The sequence below is a fragment of the Branchiostoma belcheri genome, unplaced genomic scaffold, assembly GCF_001625305.1.
Source record: "Branchiostoma belcheri isolate BF01 breed outbred unplaced genomic scaffold, Haploidv18h27 scaffold13, whole genome shotgun sequence".
NCBI classification, from domain to species: domain Eukaryota; kingdom Metazoa; phylum Chordata; class Leptocardii; order Amphioxiformes; family Branchiostomatidae; genus Branchiostoma; species Branchiostoma belcheri.
Window position 1 is genome coordinate 666254 of NW_017802713.1, and position 17199 is coordinate 683452.

At 40.2% G+C, this 17199-nt stretch overlaps 2 protein-coding genes across 5 annotated transcripts in view; both read left to right on the top strand.

Annotated features, from left to right (window-relative positions):
- Positions 1–992: 992 nt before the first annotated feature.
- LOC109463946 (multidrug resistance-associated protein 4-like) lies at positions 993–10872 on the top strand. The gene is made up of 26 exons (XM_019760855.1): positions 993–1217; positions 1829–1939; positions 2135–2258; positions 2680–2895; positions 3006–3095; positions 3316–3479; positions 3646–3771; positions 3919–4168; positions 4371–4502; positions 4626–4715; positions 4895–5086; positions 5358–5452; positions 5621–5707; positions 5918–6014; positions 6230–6433; positions 6783–6958; positions 7243–7574; positions 7681–7760; positions 7894–8044; positions 8328–8558; positions 8898–8998; positions 9205–9396; positions 9589–9834; positions 10014–10186; positions 10307–10412; positions 10534–10872. The coding sequence occupies exons 1-26, from the start codon at positions 1144–1146 to the stop codon at positions 10747–10749; spliced, it is 4056 nt and encodes a 1351-aa protein (XP_019616414.1). The 5' UTR covers positions 993–1143; the 3' UTR covers positions 10750–10872.
- Positions 10873–12556: 1684 nt separating this feature from the next.
- The window catches only part of LOC109463965, a 28632-nt gene continuing 23989 nt past the window's right edge, over positions 12557–17199 (top strand). For all 4 annotated transcript variants that reach the window (XM_019760882.1, XM_019760883.1, XM_019760884.1 and 1 more), the window contains exons 1-5: positions 12557–12679; positions 13474–13573; positions 14331–14444; positions 16368–16455; positions 17018–17057. In XM_019760882.1, the coding sequence (XP_019616441.1) occupies positions 13500–13573; positions 14331–14444; positions 16368–16455; positions 17018–17057 (316 nt within the window). In that variant the 5' untranslated portion in view covers positions 12557–12679; positions 13474–13499. The remainder of the gene's footprint in view (positions 12680–13473; positions 13574–14330; positions 14445–16367; positions 16456–17017; positions 17058–17199) is intronic.

Sequence of the window (17199 nt, forward strand, 5' to 3'; positions counted from 1 at the left end):
ACTAGAATTGACATTTGTTATAAGGTGTTTCTCGTATCCTGCTCTTAAGATTTGTTGCATTGCTTGCAGTTTAGACTTAAAGTTAGTGACCTTAAAGAAAATCACAGTCATGGACATAACCATAGTCATGTTCATTATTCTGAAAACGTGCAGCCTTAATGCCTACATTAGCCTTGCAGCGGATAGCTACTCTCTAAAGCCCCATAACCACGAAAGAAATTTCTTAAAAAAAGAGGTACAGACTAGCACTATTAATTTTCAATTGATTTTTTTTTCAAATAAGAATAAATGCCTCGCATTATTTCAATGCCGAAACCCAAGTGAACAAGGTACCAAGCCTAGGCCTACAACACGTGTTTTCCCATACGTTTGCACATCGAAGACCAATGAGAGATGAATAATCGTATTGTGGACAGCCAATTGTGTTGATTTTGTAAGAGTTTAAACATGTGTCCATATCGAATATATTTAAATTTTCAATTTTTTACTTAAATATCCATACTGCGTACGAGCATATGAATCCCTACATAAGGCAAAATGAAAGGACACTAAAAATTTTTTTAAATAAAATCATTTTTAAGTCATAGGATTATACGTTTTTAATAACGATGTGATAGTTCCAAACCTTTAGCTAGCAGTACCACATATGCAGTGTAACGTTTATGTGCCGAAGTATTGAATGATACCGGCATGGATATACAACGTGAATACACACGTCTCGAAATACAATGCTTAAAGCTATTCATGTTGAGGTGTCATTGAGGTGTATTAGAATAACCGACCACTTTTTGGACCGTGCCATTATACCACTTAGTGACTCACCTCTGTCTCCAACCAGTGTCATGTCACCATAGGGTAGGAGGTATGCGCCTGACTAAAAAGATAAATTCAAGGATGCAAAAAGGGTAAAAAATGAGCGACGTATACGTCAAGAGTCGTCCTGACGCTCCTATATTACTAATGGTTTCGGCCAGTGACTCGGTACAGCGCAACTCCGGAAGTGTTGACTTTGGGCTCCCAGAACCTAGCAGCAACGTGCCACACACACTTCCTAAGTCAAGTCTAAACGGTTATGTCATGACTGTCATAATTGAAATAGTGGCATGACAGTTTTGCCTTAGTGTGTCTTCTAAACGATCAAGAATGGACGACAGGGTCAGAAAGCCCAAACCCAACCCATTGGCAACGGCTGGTCTTGTCTCCAAGATTTTCTTCTGGTGAGCAAATTTTCAGCACTGTGCATAATCGTAGTAAATACACAAAATTATCTCTGTTAATCTTTGATTTACAGTAATAGTTGTTATCCTCACTGCATTGAGTAAGCATTTACTAAAAAACAGAAATCGAGCGTGCAATGTAGTATTTTTAGGCCAGTTCTTATCGTCTTGGAAGACGGTCTATAGATTTGAAAATGGGTATTGTTTGTCGTTAACATGATATATACTGATTACTCTTAATTATATAACTGTCATAAATTTATTATGAGGAAAGACTTGGACAATGTTGAGTCCATTTGTTCGTATCAAAACACACTGAAATAAGACTTTATCGACCTGACACCATTATTGTTCAGCCGAATTCGTGACGTTCTATTTAGCGATGATTGTATTTGCGTACCGTCTGGCCTCAATCGGACTTTAACCTCCAACTCTAGCCCCGGTCCAAGGGTAACAACAGCAGGTAAAGCAAAGTTCAAATAAACAGTACAGTGCAGACGTTAATGTTGACGTATTGCCAACTTGATTTGGCGGGACGACCGACTGTTTCACCTAAACCACGTCAGTCTTTGGGGGACAATATTTTTGCCCTTGTATCTTTCTCAATGCAGGTGGCTGAACCCTCTATTTACGACCGGCTACAAGAGAACACTACAGGAAGATGACATGTACAATGTCCTGTATGACGACAGCTCACAGATACAAACAGAATGCCTACAAAGGTACTTTGTAATATGATTACAATAAATATGTCTAACCCAACCCAATGACATTATCTCGTTGTTCTACGGTATGTCGTGTTAATCATCTTTAATTCTTAGATTGAAATATCCACTTTTAGATATAAAAGAATTATCCCATCCTCATCAATTTGTTATGCAGTTTATCGTTATCGTTATGTTCGAAACTTAACACAGGGAATGGAAGAAGGAACTGGACAAGGAAAAAGAATCTCCCAACCGGCCGCCCAGCCTGAGACGTGCCCTGTTCAGGGTCTTTGGTGCCAAGTATCTAACATTTGGACTTTGTGTCCTGTTGGATGTAAGTATACTAGTGGTACTCAGTCGCTTTTAATACTAGTATATGATCACCACAGAACAATGTTTGGTACCCATCTATTGCAGCATTTCGGTTGGCATTGGGTGAACCAAAACGTATATATTCCGACGTAAAAGGTTCCATGGCCCCTACGGTGGAATGGGGCCTGAAATAATGAAAAGCGGAGCCCATCCCTCTCTTTCTGTCATTAACATCCCCAAACCATTGTAGTACTAATTATCGCATCAGTCAAGTAGAATAATTCGTATAAGGTGCATTTTCCAATGGCACAACATTGGGCTCCGTTATGATTCAAACCCTGACTTTTAGATTCAAGGTCCTACCTTGTGCCCACCATACTAGATACATGTAATGCATTTGACTTTTGAAACATCGATATCGTTTTCTTCCCACTTTACCCCAGGTTGCAATAACGGCAACTCAGCCCATCGTGCTCGGCTGGCTGATAGACTACTTCTCCCCCGAGAGTACCGTGACCACAACACAAGCCTACCTGTACGCCTTGGTCATCAGTGTCTGTGCGCTGGCCGTTCCTTTGATCAAGCATCCTTATATGTTTGCCCTGATGGCACTTGGATGGAAGATGAGGGTAGCCTGTTGCGGGCTCATCTATAGAAAGGTGAATGCATGTCTTAGAGCGTAATATCTGAAAACATTCTACTTTTTATCAACGTTACTTGTCTGAATATCAATATTAATATCTGTGGTCCCCATGTGTACCCTACACAGACTTTGAAGCTGAACCAGGCTGCCTTAGGGAAGAGCAACACGGGACAGATTGTCAACCTCATGTCTAATGATGTTAAAAGGTTTGATCAGGTACAAAGTACATGTAAAGCTAGCTTTTTTTTCCTTACATATGCCTATATACGGATAAAAACAGACAATTTTTACATGTTTCGTTAGAAGGCCTAGGGAGGTCTAAGTGAAAAAAAAGGCATTGGAATCTTTACGTCTGGACATGGAGTACTAGTAGATATTCAAAAGTTAAATTTGAAGGTAAATTTTACACGTACTGGTACGATTTTCCGTTGCTTAGGGCTTCCTGTTCTTTCACTACTTGTGGATTGGGCCATTAGAGATCCTGATTGTGACCATCCTCCTGTGGAGAGACTTGGGGCCTTCTTGTCTGGCCGGGTTGGGCTATCTGTTGGTCCACCTGGCTCTGTCAAGTGTCGTTGGAAAAGTCATTGCTAAATACAGGTAAACAGTCTTGTAATTGTTTCTTTAAATTCTATAAACTCTCAGTAGTTAAATGCAAACATGGAAATATATAATATCAGTGTAAATGCTTATCTGTATTAATATTTGGGGTAATACATACACAAGCATTAGCACATTTCCCCACAAAGACTGTTTTTATTTCTAGGAGCCAGATAGCACAGAAAACAGACGACCGCATCAGGACCATGAGCGAGATCATCTCTGCCATGAGGGTCATCAAGATGTACACTTGGGAGAAACCATTCAGTGAAATAGTGGCCAACCTTAGAAAGTACGTATACGTTCTAATTAGAGACTGTGCACACATCATTGTGGCATGTCCATCATCTAGAACCTTTGTTCGAACCTTCATATTGTGAAAAAAAAACAGAGTTCTCTCATGATCTAAATTTGTACTAATTTTTTATGCAAACTTTAGGCTTGAGATCCGAGTAATTACCAAAGCAGCGATGTGCAATGGATTGAACATGACCTTTTCGTCCGTCTCTATACGTATGATCGTCTTCTTTACTTTCGTCACGTTTACTTTGACGGGAAACCAACTCACCGCCGGAGTCATCTTCAGGTCTATCGGCCTGTACAACATCCTGCAGCTGGCTGTCATGACGTTCATCCCGTTTGCTATCACAAATGTGTCAGAGTCTCTAGTCTCCATGAAGAGAATACAGGTATGTCTTTCTCAATGTGTATGATCTTATGATTGTGCATTGCATTATATCATAATACATAGCATTAACGCATTTTCAATAGAGTCAAGGCAACAATTCAATAAACATTCATTGCAATACATCAGTAGATAAAGGATCCGTGCTATTGAAAGAGAACTTATTGTGCAGTATGTAGATTCATATTTCCATGTATTTCCATCAGAAATTCCTGTTACTGGAGGACGTCGATTGTCCAGAGACGACCACTAATAGGAAGAGCAGTATCTCGGTCACATGTCCCCAGGATGCCGGCTGTAGCATACTGTTGAACAAGGTCACGGCTAAGTGGGAAGGGGTAAGAAAACCAAATAACCACTAAACAAGGCTCTAAGTATATCATCAGTATCGTTCAGGTGTTAAAAGATCCGATATTGCTTTTTATGTATGAAGATCCAAAAAGAACTGTTCCTTATTTCAGGACAGTGACCAATTGACACTGAAGAACATCAACCTGAAGCTTGGACCAGGTCAACTTTTGGCAGTTATTGGGCCTGTGGGGTCAGGAAAGGTCAGTGCTGAACTTTTTACGTAAGTCCGTGAATATTTTCATCAGGTTATCAAACCTATTATAGCCCCAAATTGTTTGCTTATGTTGCTTGCACCAATAAAGAAAATAACCAAGGGGCTACTTTGTTTCTTGATGTTAAACAGTGTGAGTAAAGTTATTTCCCATGATCCTTTCCCCAGTCCTCATTATTGAGTGCAATGCTTCAAGAGATGCCAGCGTTGTCGGGGCAAGTCACTGTGCGAGGGAAAATCGGCTATGCGTCTCAGCAGCCCTGGGTGTTCTCTGGTACTGTACGGCAGAATATCCTCTTTGGACGCCCTTATGATGAACACGCCTACGAGAAAACTATCCAAATATGTGCATTGGTGAAGGTATGCAGATTATTAGATTTGATTATGAGATTGATATTGTAAGGATTGAGAGTGATATGCCGCAATAACAAAACACAAAAGGAATTTACGTTTGTATAGAACAAGTATGATTGAATTTAAGCGAATTTAAAGGATATTGTACTGCAAATATAGACGTATAATGGTCTAGTCTCGGCAACAACAAGAACTGTAAGGAATAGATCTTGAAAACCTTGTTACCAATGTCATTGGTATAGACTGTACAGTTGGATCCTCTCTGTCGTTCTATCAGGACCTGAAACTCCTGCCCCATGGTGACATGACACTGGTTGGAGACAAAGGTGTGACATTGAGTGGTGGGCAGAAGGCAAGAATCAACCTGGCCAGGTAGATAAGCTCACGTTTCGTGTAATGCCTAAAACCTTGATGAAAAAAGAGCATTCAAATATTATTCAGATGATAACCTGCGATGTCATTACTATCAATGCATATAATTCACTGTAAAATAAATAATTACGAAAGAATAAAACCATCTGTCTGTTGCATTTTGCACAGAGCTGTTTACCATGATGCTGATGTATACTTGCTGGACGACCCCCTGAGTGCTGTTGACACACATGTGGGGAGGCACCTGTTTGATAGGTTCGTGTTTATGCTCCTGACATCTTTATAGTTCCTGAATAGCCCATTTGATTGAAATAAAAAAAAAGTGATCCACAATGACGTCAAATATATAAAGTTTTGCCTCATACCATACCCACAGTCTTTGTGGAAGTGCAAATTTTCAGGCATGGACAGTCAATCTTACTGTGGTTAATGGGACAGCATAATAGGGTATGATTTTTTACACAGGTGCATCCAGGGTGCTTTGAGGAACAAGCCTCGTATCCTGGTGACGCATCAGCTGCAATATCTACAGGAGGCTGATCAAATAATGATGCTGTTGGAGGTAAATAGCGTTACAGAGTACTAGTAGATGTTACAGTCATAGGTGCTAACATATTACACTTAATACAATTAACAAAGAATACCGGCTAAGCCGAAGGAATCGTACATTGTCTCAATGCTTCGTTGAATCCCCTTTAGCCAATGAAGTTTTATTTGCGACACGAATTCAATATATATGTATCCTGAAGTACCTCCAAACCATACTGTCCATTTCAGGGAGAACAGGTAGCTACTGGCACGTACAGTGAACTTTTGCGATCTGGTATTGACTTTGCCAAGATGCTGGGAACTGAGAAAGACAAGGAAGAGGACGGAGAAAAGATGGACATTCCAAATGACAGGGGTTCATCCTCCGGACAACGTCTTTCTCAGACCTTATCAGACAGTGACGATTCCTTACACGTAGAAGACGACAAAGAGGTATGTGTGGAAGCATTATTAAACAAAACTCTACCTTCCATTAACAGGAATAAAATAAAAGTTCTAAACGGGAACTATGCGGCTCCAGATGTCTTACTGAGGGACGACTGCGTGTGCAAGATGTCGGTAGCTTGAGGAATGAATCCCCTCTACTATATTCTACCTTCCATTAACCTATAGCTCGGCTTTAAAGTAGTGGTTAGTGATGAACTTCCGATGAACAGCGGAGGTCTTCAGGTGTGTTAAGTGAGCAATAAGAACCAAACATCTACTGTTACCGACCCATTTTAGCCATGAAGATACCTAGACATCTATTTCGATGAGAATGACAAGACTTCTCTTCGCCCAGGATGTGACTGTCCCGTTGTTAGTGGAAGAGGATCGGATGACTGGAACTGTAGGGTGGAATGTGTACAGAGACTACTTCAAGGCCGGTGTGGGTGTCCTGGGATGTCTGTTCGCCGTCGTTATGAACGTTGGCTACCGTGTGGTCTACATCATGGCCGACTGGTGGCTAGCATATTGGTAAGTATGCTGTAAAAATACCCAGGTACTAATACAAAGGCCGATTTCCCCTGAAATCCGGTTGTATTCTTAACTCATGAGCTTTGACATATGTGTTCCATACCCCCTTCGGTATCTTTGATCTCACTGCAACTATTGGAGGTCTTTTGTCTATCAGATTTCGGACATACAGGAAAAGAAATACGGACACCATACAATCACAATATACTACATATGCAACTTGAACATTAAAAGAAAAGGATGGAAAATATCGTGATAGATATTTCTTTTTGTTGATACCACAGGGCACGGAAAGAAGAGCAACATATTGTTGCAAAGCACAACTGGATCAACACTACCGATGGCGACAATACAACATTCTCGAATGGTTCTAGTCTATCAGCTCTTGGAAACATGCTTGTAACAAACAGCAGCACAGTCTTCCCAGTGGCCCCTCCCGACACACTCTTCTACGTCTACATTTTAACCGCCTTCACTGCAGGAACCCTGGTGTTGGGCTTGGTCGTCACTTGGCAACTTTTCTTCCTCACAATACAGTCTTCCAAAAACCTCCATAACGACATGTTCAACGCAATCATCAGGGCTCCAATCCGGTTCTTTGACACAAACCCTGTCGGTGAGTTTATAGAAAATACCTGCATATTTCATCAATGATACAAGTGTATTCTGTGTCAAAGACACAATTAGTTTTCTACACATTACAAATATTTTTGCTCTACCAGGACGAGTCCTGAATCGGTTCACCAAGGACGTTGGGATGCTGGATGAAATGTTTCCATGGACTTTCACTGATTTTACAAAGGTTACAATTTTTCATTTTGTTTTGTTTGATATAACAGTTACCATTGACATGTGCCATATGTAGTTTCATACCTCTCAGTATTAAAGCAAGAGTAGGAATGGTTTTGCAAAATTTCTTTTTTTTTTTCTTCCAGAGTGGTCTATCGATAGTCGGAACCATAATTCTGGTTGGTATCATCAACCCCTGGGTGTTCATCCCGACCCTACCTCTATTGCTCTTTTTCCTCTACATCCGGAAGTATTACCTGAGCACATCCAGGGACATCAAACGGCTGGAGGGAACCAGTAGGTTTTCCCACTAATATTCATGCAGAAAACTTGATTTGTGTTGAAGTGTTAACACTTTGATTTGTTTAGTTGTTAGATCCATCCCCAAAGTCTCTCATCGTATTTCCTCGTGAATAGCATTTCCCATGGTGCTGGGCTCAATGTCTTTTAGGTTTTGTGCAGTGAAGTGAAAGCGATGGCCGAATGAAAGACAATTTGGACAATTAGAAATTTGCACAGGCAGATGACAGAAACATATGTAGATATGTACGGAAATGCTTCACTCTTCCTCTTCCTCTAGCCCGTAGCCCAGTGTTCTCACACCTGTCCGCCACCCTGCAAGGCCTGTGGACCATCCGAGCCTTCGGTGCTCAAGAGAGTTTCAAGCAGGAGTTTGATGCTCACCAGGACCTGCACTCCGAAGCCTGGTTCCTGTATCTTGCCTGTGCCCGATGGGTATCTGTCAGACTAGACTTTTTGGCAGCGTTGTTTGTCACTGCTGTGGCCTTCTGCAGTGTCCTTGCGTCTGAAGGTTTGTTCGTATTTTGTTTTAGTCATATATGATATACCATATAGCATACACCAGGGGTTAGATACTTATATAATGTTGTAAATGCTCTTAAACGCCATTTACAGGCGTTTAGTAGGGCCATAAGGAAAAGAGAGTGATTCTTATTGGTCCCCAAGACTAAGCCTACACATAAAAACGTAGGTCCTACCGCGCTAGTGTTTAGGATGTTATTGCAAGAGGTGATATTATGCAGCTTTATTGATAAAAGACGTGTGACAATTTCTAGAGCATCAATGATCCATTGAATAACATACGGGCATCAGTCTAACAGAAGTAAAATATATCATGATTTCTTCTTAGGTCTAGCTGGCGGTCTGGTAGGCCTATCGGTGACGTATGCCATCATCCTGACAGGCCGGTTTCAGTGGGCTGTTCGTCAGAGTGCAGTGGTGGAGAATTTGGTAGGAAAAGATTGTCTGCCGTCTGATCTATACGTGGGTGCTCATTGTGATGCAACTGCAATGTGCACGTGAAAGCTAGTTTAAAAGGAGTATATGGTACCAATGCAATTAATCAGTTAAGTTTTTTGGCTGATCAAAGAGACCTGGGCAAATGTCAATACGACGAAACCTGACACAATCTTCTTTTTCTGGATCATATTTACCAGATGACATCAGCAGAAAGAGTGGTCACGTACACCAAACTGGGGCCTGAAGCTCCACTGGAGACCAGTACAAAACCTCCCAGAGACTGGCCTCAGCACGGGAGGATCGAGTTAGAGGCTGCGTCCTTCTCATATTCTGAAGATGGACCTGACATTCTCAAGAACCTGTGTTTCAGGACTCGGAGACAGGAAAAGGTAACGAGCAAGAAAGCTCAAATGTTCTAAAATATTGCAATCAATCATAATGTACTTACAATGTAGCAAACGTATGAACAATATACAATTCTAGGCTTGATCTTTTAAAAGAATACATTTATCCTTGTATATATAATGATGCAAGTATACACAATGCAAAGGACCTTTGGTCTAATTTTTAATGACTTTCAGATTGGCATAGTAGGTCGGACGGGTGCGGGGAAGAGCTCCCTGATGCAGATGTTGTTCAGGATGGCGGAGCCACAAGGAACAGTCAGGATTGACGGGGTGGATGTCACCAAGATCGGACTCCACGACTTGAGGAAGAAAATCTCCGTCATTCCCCAGGACCCTGTCCTGTTTTCTGGTTCCCTCAGGAGGAACTTGGATCCCTTCAACGACTTTACAGACCAGCAACTTTGGAGTGCCTTAGAGGAGGTGAGAAAGAATACTAATTTTACACGGTGAATTTTACAGTATAAAAATATAACATGTTTCTCCTCTGTTCTGACGCATTTAAAAGATACATTATTACAAGGTGAATTGTTTACGTTTGCCCTTCTTGTACTTTAGTCATTCAATTATGTATGCGTCATTTTATATATATATATATGTAGGTCCAGCTCAAACAGGCAGTGAACGATTTGCAAGGAAAGCTTGAATCTGAGATGGCTGAATCTGGGACCAACTTCAGTGTGGGCCAAAGGCAGCTGGTCTGTCTAGCCAGGGCCCTGCTCAGGAAAAACAGGATTCTCATCATCGATGAAGCAACAGCAAATGTAGACCCGAGGTATGACAACATGCCTGTCGACACTTCTTTGATTGTTTGCTAGGTTTCGATTTTATATATTGTCATGTAATTGGAAGGAATGTACAGGTACACTCATTGACCTCTTTCTTACCTACACAGAACGGACCAGCTTATTCAGGAGACCATTCGAGAGAAGTTCAAGAACTGCACAGTGTTAACAATAGCCCACAGACTCAATTCTGTCATCGACTCTGATAGGATCATGGTGAGTAGTACTTCTTTTTGAGGAGATGTGTGTATAATATTGCAAAACACAATGCATTGTCAGAGGTGGTAAAGGCTGAGGTTTCGCCGGCTCACATGTGATCCGTTTTTTACTGTACCAGGTACTACAGGAGGGCCGGGTACAGGAGATGGGAGAGGCTCATGCCCTGCTGCAGGACAGAGATGGTGTTTTCACAGCTATGGTGGACCAGTCCGGGAAGATGTTAGCAGCAGAGCTGAGAGAAGCAGCCAGGCAGTGTTACATGGAGAAGCACGGCACAGACGACGTTGTGGAGGATAGATACATGTCTAATGTTGAGTTTTTGACCAGTGTTTAGCGCTGTGGTCCTTCTATTCGAGAGCATTAGATCCTGCTAAAGTAGCATCTCACTAGAATTGACATTTGTCATAAGGTGTTTCTCGTATCCTGCTCTTAAGATTTGTTGCCTTGCTTGCAGTGAGTTTAGATTTAAAGTTAGTGACCTTAAAGAAAATCACAGGCATGGACATACCTTGTCTGAAATAGTCATGTTTATTATTTTGAAAACGTGCAGCCTCAGGATGTTGAAAATGCCTACATTAGACTTGCAGCGGATAGCTACTCTCTAAAGCCCCACAACCACGAAAGAAATTTCTGGAGAAAGAGGTACAGACTAGTAATGTTAATTTTTTACTTGATTTTTTTCAAATAAGAATAAATGCCTGTCATTATCATTTCAGTGCCGAAACCCAAGGGAACAAGGTACCAAGCCTAGGCATACAACACGTGTTTTCCCATACGTTTGCACATCGAAGGCTAATGAGAGAATAATCTTACGTGGGCAGTCAATTGTAATGATTTTGTAAAAGAGTTTAAACATGTGTCGATATCTAATACATTTCTTATCAATTTTAACTCAAATGTCCATACTGCGTACGAGCATATGAATCCCCACATACATGTAAGGCAAAATGAAAGGACGCCAAAATTCGTTAAAAAAGATACATGCAATCATTGTTAAGTCATAGGATAGTTTTCAACAAAGATATGATAAGTTCCAAACACCTTAAGGCTTCAAATATGAAAATACATACGTGGTTTAGCAATACCACACATGCAGTGTAAAGTATATGTGCCAAAGTATTGAATGAATTTGCCTGACATCGGCATGGTAAATGCAAGGTGATTACAAACACGTCTCGAAATAAAATGCTTAAAGCTATTCATGTACGAGGTGTCATTTTTGGTTGGTAATGAAACCAATAATTTGAAACGCACAATTTCGAAATGAACGGTCTCGGTGCAGCTAAAGGGAAATACGCGCTAGAATGTATTTATAGGACTCTACAAAATATCCATTAGAGTTAAGATCTACATAAAATCACATCATAGAATGTAGTTGAATAATTCATAAAGAAATAATTCATAATTCATGCTAAATTCATAAAGATATAGATTGTGTGAGTTGAAAGGTAATCATCTTACAAGAATCCATTTCCAAATTGAATCTTTCTCTCTCTTACAAGTTATAAAGATAAGTAATGCACCATATGCAATATCAAACAGCAAATGTAGTATCACTCAGCCTATGTAAAATTATTACAATCAAAGCTTACTTAGTTATTTTAGTACAATTAAGGGTCTACACCCTACATGTAATTTGACGTAATATAACAGAGGCATATTTATCCACGGAGAGGCGTCCCCGTAAACTTTACAGCTTAAAACTGTTTGACCTGAGAGCTAGAAACGTTTGTTTTATGAGCCGCTGCTTGTGTTTTTATCACCCTCCTGAGCAGGGTCAGTGACGCCGCCCAAAACGGGAGCCCTTTTGGGCGGCGTCACTCACCCTGCTCGGGAGGGTGGTTTTTATTATCAGGTCATTTTACGCAAGTGGCACACTATCAGGAGGCGTGGCAGCGATTACGTGACGTCACGTAGGATAATTTAACCAGTGCCATCAAAAAAGTCATTGCACTTTATATGACTGTCTAGCTTGCCTGAAAACTACGATTTTCCTACAGCATTTACACGCAGAGCGCTTGGTATAGGTGCTACCCGGTAGATAGATAATGTTACAATACTCCACCCCACATCTGCTTGGATACCACCTGTAATTGGAGATCTCGCCTAATCTCGCGAGAACCCACGTGGGTTTCCGCCATTTTTTCAGTTTCCATTTTTGCGGCTTGTTTGCTATGGTCACGGCGTCAACGTCCTTGGAGGGAATTTGAACTTCTTTCCCCGTTCATAGCAGGCTGAACTCGTGTAAAACGTTCTTGAATAAGGTAAGTGATAATCTAGGTAGCGTAGGATGGACTGTATGCGTACAAGTGGCGATATTATCAATGGGTAACCAGGATACGGGACAAGCCCACCTGTTCCTTTCATATTTATGAACTGTTATATTTATCTGTTTACAGTTTAAGGATTCAGCATTTTAATTTGAGAGTTCCTTAGTCAGCATAAATTTTTCAGTATTCGACTGGTTAACTATTTAATGCCCACATGCTTGTGTGCCGTTTCTACAACAGTGATTTACATACCGTAGTTACAAAACAATAATCAATCATTGCATGCACTTGTAAAATATAAGATGATACTATTATCTAACTGTAAAATGAATTTTTTTCGATGTACGAAATGATATAAGTTACAACAGGAAATATGTATGCTTGTGCCATTTCTAAAATAGATCGTGATTCACATAGTTACAAAACAACAATCAATTAATCAATATGTATGCACTTGTATGTAAGATGATACAATTGTCTAACTGTAAAATGAATTTTCTTGATGTACGAAACGTTATGAGTTACAATAGTAAAGAGCTGACAGATGTTAACACGTTTTTACTCTGAAATATTTGCTTGGTTACCATTCATCATAATATATAACGTTATACGTGTAGTGGTTACGTACATCACAATATTGGTCACGAGATGAGAACAGTACTGATTTGCATAAATGTAACTTATGTTTGATTTTAGATGATGTAGTATGAACATTTGAAAAGGTTTTATGATCTATAATGCAGCTGTAATAAAATGGACCAATTTTTTTTTGTCGTTTGAATTTACAGGTGTGTTGACAGTTGACACATCAACCATGTACAGTGGAGCGCCGGGCTTTAGTTTTACCCCTTCCAGTAAAGAACCAGCGTCGATGAGATTACATCGCAAGTAAGGATTAACTACTAGTACTCATGATGTTTCAATGTTCAAAATGTATTTTCTTGAAGTGCTTCTATGTACAAACTTTGCCCTGCACATCATATGGAGCTAATTTACTACTACTAGTGTATACTGATATGTCATAACAAAGTAATATGTAATGACAATGTGTGTGTGTTTGTGTGTATATAGGGAAGTTATTATGTTTTCAGTGTGTCTGTAAATTGCTCCATAGTTATTTGAATCCAGTAGAGTATCAGAAAGTGAGGTGGAAATGTTGCATGGCATGGTATGATTATAGATTCGAACAAATGAAGGAAAGGTTATGTATGTATTTAGTTTTAATGTGAGTTGAAACTTGTCTTTGGCTATTACTAGTACTGTACTAGTATTCTGTGTGTGTGTTTTGACATTGCAGTTCTGATATGTTCCACCAGGGGGCACTTGCCATTGCTCAGACCCTGATTGCCTGTGAATAGTTTCTCTATAAACAAGCAGCATCATTAATTACAATGTATCATTGAAGCCGAAATGACAATCAACCACGTGCACTGACTTTGTGGGGTTGTGTGGCGTAACGGCAGAGCATTCGGCTCAGAACCAAGAGGTCCCAGGTTCGATTCCAGCCATGTCACCAACCTTTTGCCCTTGGGAAACGCACTTTACACGACTTTCCTCACTTCGCTCAGGTATTAATGAGCATATGATCATTATCATGATCGTGGGCATTGAAAAAAAAAACTTGCTGTTTTCTGTGCGTCTACAGGGATGTGAAGGAGGTTCGAGCTCAGAACCTTCAGTTGGAGGTAGATAACCAACAGATGGAGGCAAGACTACACCAGCTGAAGGCAGCCATGCGCATGGAGAAAGAGGAGAGAGAGTAAGTCAACATGATTGAATGAATGATTGGTTTTCAGTTGGCACCTTGTAGCCATGGGCTGATTTACATACAACTTACAGTGTTACACATGTCTCTAATTGAATCAGATTAAAAGGGTTATGAGTGTTGGAATTTAGGTTTGTGATAAATCCATATAACGTTAGATCATTTTTTTTAACAGTTCAATATTAAAAAGTTAACATTACAGTTGCTAATATATTTAGTCAGGTTCTGAAGGACCAATAACAAAGCAGCTACCAACTTTAAGTATGCTGTAGTCAGCTGGACCAATGACAGCCAATCTAACAGGTGGTTGTAGGATTTGAGATTTGTCATCATGCCAGATTTCTTTTGGCCACACCCAGTTCTTTGCCAATGGTACGCAGACAGTTTAAAGCAAAATTTCACCTTAAGAACAAGATAAAAAATTAAAAACGGGGTTGGGAGGAAAATTTGACTTCTGGGGTTTGGCCCAGTACAAAATAGGAAAATGCTACCCCATTTTTAATGCTGTCCAAAATAAAATGAAATATATACACAGTAAATGTAAAATGTACATTATACAACTAGTTTCTTTTGAGGTTTAAACATTATTGCATATTTTGTATGAATGCTACATGTACATGGTACTGATTGTTAACATTCTACATACATATATATAGAACTATCGTAGAGTGGAACTCATTGCCACCAAGCACAGTTGGGGCATTATCAATAGAAAGCTTTAAACAACTCCTGCAATTAAATGTGCAAAGATTGAGTGTAACAAGTCGTTCGGTGTAATGTAGCCAGCTGCTACTGTGCCGCCTACCTGTGAAGCTGGTGTGTTACACCGAAGGGCGGTTATACCGGCTATACCGATACAGATACAGATGTCGTTTTAACATTCATGTCAGTATTTCACGTATGCATGAGTCAAACCTTGACATAGTGGCCCCATCATGCCAAGATACTGGCTCATCTGTATTCCAGACTTGTCATAATCATGAAATGTTTGAATGAGACCTATTATAAACCTTTCATAAAGCTGAGATAATAGCTAGTCATTTAGACTACTTGCCTCACTAACCACCGTACTATAAAGTTAATGGGGAAGAGGCAGTCACTGCATATTCAAGTCACTGTCCATATGTGGGCACCTCTCTTAGTCATTATTCTACAGCATGTACCGTAAATACCTATACGTAGGCTTGTAGTATAGCCGTATGCACACACTAAGGATTGGGGAAAGTGTAAAGACCGTTATCATGGGACCGTAAACGTCACTCTCCCAGCGTAACCGTGTGATGACAAACGGTCTGGTAGGATTTTCCATCGCCATGTGAAGTCGTTTACCCGTGGCTAGTAATCTTATGTTTTCTAAGAGGAGGAAGCTGTAAAATGCCTATACTGTGGGGCCATGATACGGGACTGACAGGCATGTTATTTGTGACGGCTGTGCACAATCTGGTGTTGAGGCTGACCCCACACGGTAAAGCCCCGGGCTGTGTAGGTGGTGAGGGGGCCTCATCTCCGTTAAGATGAGGGGCACTTAAGCCCAGGATTACGCAGAGCCCCGCACGTTGCCCACATTGCTAAAAGCCACATTGTGATTCCCCGCTCGTCTCTCGTGCACTGAATGGGGTTTTCCACAGCACCATATGCCGCCAGCCTTTCATCCTTTACCTATTGAAATCTGATCCCCAATTCTTGATCTGTCCGTGGATAATTACGTCAGCAAGTGTCAAATTGCTAGAGTGTTAGAATTACACATTATTTATGAAAAATCATGGCTCACGTTTAGTCTATTCTCCCCAAAAGAGTCACTCTTTGTGTCCATCTCAAGGAGCATCAACTCCATTTGCAAAGAAGCAGGCTGGTGTAATTCCAGAAATGATAATGTGCCTGTGGTGAAAGCCTTATCATCTTGCCTTGGTTGTGTAGGCGTCAGGGAGGCACTATCTGGCAGTCTGGGAAGAAAGGATCTCTGACCACCCATGCTCAAGACGTGCTTAAGAAGAGAAGTGACAAGGTGCGTTGTTAGCCATATGCCACTGGGCACTTCAGCATCTTAATTCCTTTACATGTACATGTACATGAGTAGCTGTTTCAGCTGCTTTAGGGTAAGTAATGCTTTCAAAGATTGACTTGTAATATTGTGTTTTGTGTGAATGAATTCTTGCCTTTTAATAGTTTGTGTAACGTTTGTATTTTTACCTTGTTATTTAGCATAACAGTTAACATAAAAGTATTTCTTTATGGCTCAATTGAGAAGAGTTAAGTGTTGACAAGAACCATAATTAGCTTAAAATTTTCTTGATAATGTACATGAATTGATTGTATTTACTTGGGGATGGTACATTTATTGACATTTAGGTCCAAGGAGTACTGTTTTTGTATGATATCATATACTAATTGTAGGCAGGAAAGGAATATTCATAGCAGTCATGTTTATAGATATAAAAAATTTAGAAATCATCTATTGTAAATCTTTGTTATTGTTGTGCCCTTTCTTTTGGTTATCCATATTTAGTCAATTATACAAAAAATAACTGTTGAAATAACGAAGAAACTTTGTCTTAATTTTGTTACAGAAACCACGGAAGATAAAAGTGCTAAAGGATGAACCAATAGGTAGGTAGAAACCTCATTTGTGGAAAGGCTAATATTTCATAGTCTGTACTTATTAACAAACCACCTTGGAATGATATTGCTACAACCTGTTGGTGAGGCCCATGTTAAAATGAAAGGGTAATACTATATAAAGTAACTGACA

What these genes read in the sequence shown, in the direction of transcription:
- LOC109463946 (XM_019760855.1), top strand. Translation starts at nt 1,144, where the DNA reads ATGGACGACAGGGTCAGAAAGCCCAAACCCAACCCATTGGCAACGGCT. An exon ending in AAAGTCATTGCTAAATACAG is followed by an intron (nt 3,480 to 3,645) that starts GTAAACAGTCTT and finishes TTTTATTTCTAG; the next exon opens with GAGCCAGATAGCACAGAAAA. An exon ending in AAATAATGATGCTGTTGGAG is followed by an intron (nt 6,015 to 6,229) that starts GTAAATAGCGTT and finishes TGTCCATTTCAG; the next exon opens with GGAGAACAGGTAGCTACTGG.